Genomic DNA, 4,650 nt, shown 5'->3' on the forward strand with positions numbered 1-4,650 from the left:
GCGCCACACGTCAGTGGGATCCTTCTATAATCTATCAACACTCCGTTTGTTATATAACTATAAGGAATTATTACAAATGGACTGACTACCTCTCCATTTCAAAACATAGAGCATATTAGATTTGTTCCAGGTCAAATTTTGCACAATTTTTTCAAGTTTATAAGAAATGAGAATTTACAGTACCAAATACACCCGATACAAAAATGTATTCCATGATAAATTCAATGGTACCGATTTGTTGTTAAGCTAGCTGTTGAAAAAAAAAATCCAACACAAGGACAAAATTTGATTTTTTTTTCACGTAACACTAAACTAATATGCACTATGACATGCAGTGAGTACAATAAAATACATATGGTATTCTGCATTGTTTTTTTTTTTTTTTTGAGGAAACGCAGGAGAGCTGCGATTTCACTATAAGACGAAGACGGCGAAAGAACGCCAACTGTACAAAAAAACGAGCGAACTCGCTGAAGAAGGAAGGAAAGAAAGGAAAAAGGAAGGAAAAACGGGGCGGGCGCCTAGGTCCTACTCTCGCGGCATCAAGTGCTTCCCGCCTGCCCACGTCCAGGTTGTGATCTCGTCGCCAACGGAGTCCAGCGCCCTCTCAACAGATCGTTCTTGACCTATGAAAATCCTGTTGTTTCTCTCGGCCCAGATTGTCCAAGCTATGAGTAGGGAGATGGACCTCGCCTTCTTGGCCTGTGCTACGTTGGTCGTCAAGCCCAGGAGCCACTCGGTTGTGTCAGTCCTTATGTTCCAGTTATCTGGGTGGCATGACGGTAGCTGAAAACGGTCAGCCCCCCTCGCCCATAGACGTCGAGCCCATGGGCACTCCTGGAACAGATGCACATTGGTCTCGAGGCTACGCATACAGAGAGGACAAAAGTAGCAGTTTGGCCATTGTCTCGCCATCAACCTGTCCGCGGTGAGGAGTCTGTTAATGGCGAGAAGCCAGGCGGAAAACTTGATCTTCGCCGGCGCCCATGCCTTCCACACCGCCTCCATGATGGGCGATCTCGTAGACCCCAAGAACTGCATGTGGTATGCCGAGCTTGTGGAGAATAGGCCCGACTCCGTCAGTTTCCAGGTGAAGACATCCCGACCGACCGACAGCTGGCTAGCAGCCGCCACCTTCGTCCAGAGGTTGATGAATTGAGGTAGTAACCCCGTGGTCACCCGCCCTCGTACATCATGCACCCAGCTGTTGTCCCGGAGCGCCGCATGCACCGTCTTGTTTTTTTTGGCGCGCCAGCTGGAAGATCTCAGGTGCCACTAAGAAGGGTGCTTCCCCTTGCATCCAGCTGTCATACCAGAAGGACGCCGTCTTCCCATCTCTGACCTGCGCCGCTGTTGCGGCCGCGAACAAAGTTCTCTCTTTTAGGGTACATGGGACGGGCAAGCCTATCCATGGTCTCTCCGGTGCCGTCCGTTCAAGCCATAGCCAACGTAGCCTCAAGGCTTGTCCGAACCGCACTAGGTCTAGGATTCCGAGGCCGCCCAGCTCCTTCGGCCTACAGATCCTCCCCCAGGCAACCTTGCAGTGGCCGCCATGGCATTCCTCTTGCCCCCGCCAAAGCCAGGCTCTTCTGGCCTTATCAATTTGGCGGCGCACCCAGGCAGGCATGTCTTGCATAGACAGCCAGTAGGTGGAAAATGCAGTCAGGACCGAGTTGAGGAGCACCAATCTGCCGGCCACCGCGAATAGCTTGAGCTTCCAGCAGGCTAGCCTTGCCAGGAGCTTGTCAAGCAGGGGTTGGAGGTCAACCTTGCGCCATTTTCTGAGTGACAGCGGAAGCCCGAGGAATTTGCATGGGAAGGCCGCACAGGGGGCCCCCAAGGGTTCAGTGACAAGCTGGACGTCAAAAAGTGCACCTTGGATTGGCAGAATCGTGCTCTTCTCGAAGTTCACCTTGAGGCCGGTGGCCTCCCCGAAAGCATGCAGGATCTGTTGTAACGCTTCCACTTCCGAACGGATGGGGTTAATGAAGATTGCCATGTCGTCCGCGTACATAGAGGTGCGGAAGGCAGGTACATGTCCACGCAAGCGGCTCAGGGTCCCATCATGGACCGCTTGCACTAGCAGCTGCTGCAGTGGCTCCATCACTAGAATGAACAGAAATGGTGACAGCGGATCGCCTTGGCGGAGTCCACGCCGGTGCCGTATCGGCCGTCCCGCCATCCCATTGACGAGCACGGGAGGAAGCCGAAGCCAGGCACAAGGCAATCCAGTCGCACCATCTCTGCCCAAAACCCCTGGCCCTCAGCATGTCAAGAAGGTATGTCCAGGATACCGTATCAAAAGCTTTGGCAATGTTGAGTTTGATCAGTAGCACCGGCTTCTTTGCGCGGTGGAAGTGGCGCGCCATCCCTTGTACAAAGAGGAAATTGTCTTGTATGCACCTGCCCTTGATGAAGGCACTCTGCACTGGCGAAATTAGGTTGTTGATATGCTTGGCAACCCTTGTGGCCAGCACCTTAGTGAACAACTTCATGATACTATGGAGCAGGCTAATGGGCCGGTAGCCGGACATGGTGGCAGGTGCGTCCGTTTTAGGGAGAAGCACAATGTGTGCGCCATTGATCATGTGAAAACCAGTCCCGTTGAGCTCGTGGCAGCTGCTGGAAAGCCAAAAAAATATCCAACAAAATAATATCTGAGGTGGCTTTATAAAAGGCACCGGAGAAACCATCCGGTCCGGGAGCCCGATCCGCAGGGAGATCCTTGATGGCGCCTTTGATCTCGTGCGTGGAGAAAGGAAGCTCGAGCTCCTGCATGTCGAACCGCGGCAGCCCCAACATCTCCCAATTCAGGATGGAGGGGGTAGCTCCTGCGGTTCCTTGCAGCTCTCTGAAGAAAGCCGTAGCAAGCTCTTCTTTCTCCGGCTGAGCTGAGGCGATCACCCCATCCTTAGCGAGTGTGGCGATGTAGTTCTTCCGTCTCCTTGCATTGGCCTTGATGTGAAAAAACTTGGTATTCGCGTCACCAGCCCTGAGCCAACTAACCCGGGCTCGCTGCTTCGCCCTAATGCGTTCAATGACAACCAGACAAGGATCCGTGACTTCAGCTCTCTCCGTAGCGATAGCTCGTCAGGCTCGAGCGCCCGGTCCTCCTGGGCTTTGTCGAGCAAGGCTACCGTGTCCTGCGCCGTCAGAAGTTGCAGCTTAGTGTCCCCAATGTGGTGCTTGTGCCAGAGCCTCAGGGCCCTCGCCGTACGCTGTAGCTTCGCGTTGAGCCTGGCCACAGCCCCTACGGCGGCGCAGGGCTGCGACCACGCATGCGCCACCACATCCTTGAACCCCTCTATGTGCGGCCAGAAGGCCTCAAAACGGAACCGACCCCGTTTCGGTGCAGTCCCGTCGCAGGATAAGAGCAAAGGGCAGTGATCAGACATTGCCGTTGCCAGGGGTTCAAGGCTTGCCGTCCCAAAACGGGTGTTCTAGTCTGGCGAGCAAAATGCACGATCTAACCGGACGAGCGTGGGGTCTCGCTGATCGTTTGACCAGGTGAAACGTCTGCCGTATAGCTTGATCTCAACTAGGGCGCTGGCGTTTAAGGCCGATCGGAATTGTGCCATCAAGTTGAGATTGAGGTTGGAATTACTCTTGTCGCGAGCCTCGTAGATGAGGTTGAAATCCCCTATGAGCAGCCATTGCACAGCGATCAGCCCATGTATCCTCACCAAATCGGCAAGGAACAACGGTTTTATGCTATCGTCGGCCGGGCCATAGACGGTGGTGAGTGCCCAGGGGGATTCGCCAGTCCGCGGCTTGACGAGGACTATGATGGCGAACGCGGAGATGTCTGCCGTGTCCACCTCGAATCTATATGCGTCCCAGGCCAGCAGTGCCCCTCCTGTTGTGCCAATCGCCGGCAAGATCACCGCACCAGTTAGGCTAGGACTCATTGTCTCTAGCAGCTGCTCGGTGGTCAGCTCCTCTCGCTTGGTCTCCTGGAGACACAACAAAGAGCAGCGGGTTTGTTCCACAAGACTCCGGACCCCCCAACGACGAGCGCGGTCATTGAGCCCACGCACGTTCCAGTTCAGCAGAGAGAAGTTACTCATGATAAACACAAATGGGATCCCTTTCCATTGGCTTGCTCGTCGGGTGAGCAGCGAGACTGGCTAAAGCAGATGACAGGTACGGCCGGTAGAACGATACGGGCGCCCAGCGGGGTCGCAACATACTAACTCTAAGCTTACGGCACGGCGGGCTGGCGCCGGTGCGGTAGCTACACAACACTGATAATCTAGTAGACTTGACTAATGATACGTCTTCATCGTATCTATAATTTTTGAATGTTTCATGTTAATATTATACAACTTTCATATACTTTAGGCAACTTTTTATACTATTTTTGGGACTAACATATTGATCCAGTGCCCAGTGCCAGTTCCTGTTTGTTGCATGTTTTTTGTTTCGCAGAAAATCCATATCAAACGGAGTGCAAACGGGATAAAAACTGACGGAGATTTTTTTGGAATATTTGTGATTTTTGGGAAGAAGAATCAACGCGATACGATGCCCGATGGGGCCACGAGGCAGGGGGCGCCCCCCAGGGGGGTCAGGCGTGCCCTGGACCCTCGTGGCCACCTCGTAAGGCGGTTGGAGCCCTTCTTTCGCCGCAAGAAAGCTAATTTCCGGATA

The 4,650-nt window shown here is 53.4% G+C and overlaps 1 protein-coding gene across 1 annotated transcript; it reads right to left on the reverse strand.

Moving 5' to 3' along the window:
• Positions 1-528: 528 nt before the first annotated feature.
• On the reverse strand, positions 529-1,008 carry LOC141027493 (uncharacterized). Its single transcript, XM_073504549.1, has one exon. The coding sequence runs from the start codon at positions 1,006-1,008 to the stop codon at positions 529-531; it is 480 nt and encodes a 159-aa protein (XP_073360650.1).
• Between the last annotated feature and the right edge of the window lie 3,642 nt (positions 1,009-4,650).

This window comes from Aegilops tauschii, chromosome 7 (genome assembly GCF_002575655.3).
Source record: "Aegilops tauschii subsp. strangulata cultivar AL8/78 chromosome 7, Aet v6.0, whole genome shotgun sequence".
NCBI classification, from domain to species: Eukaryota; Viridiplantae; Streptophyta; class Magnoliopsida; order Poales; family Poaceae; genus Aegilops; species Aegilops tauschii.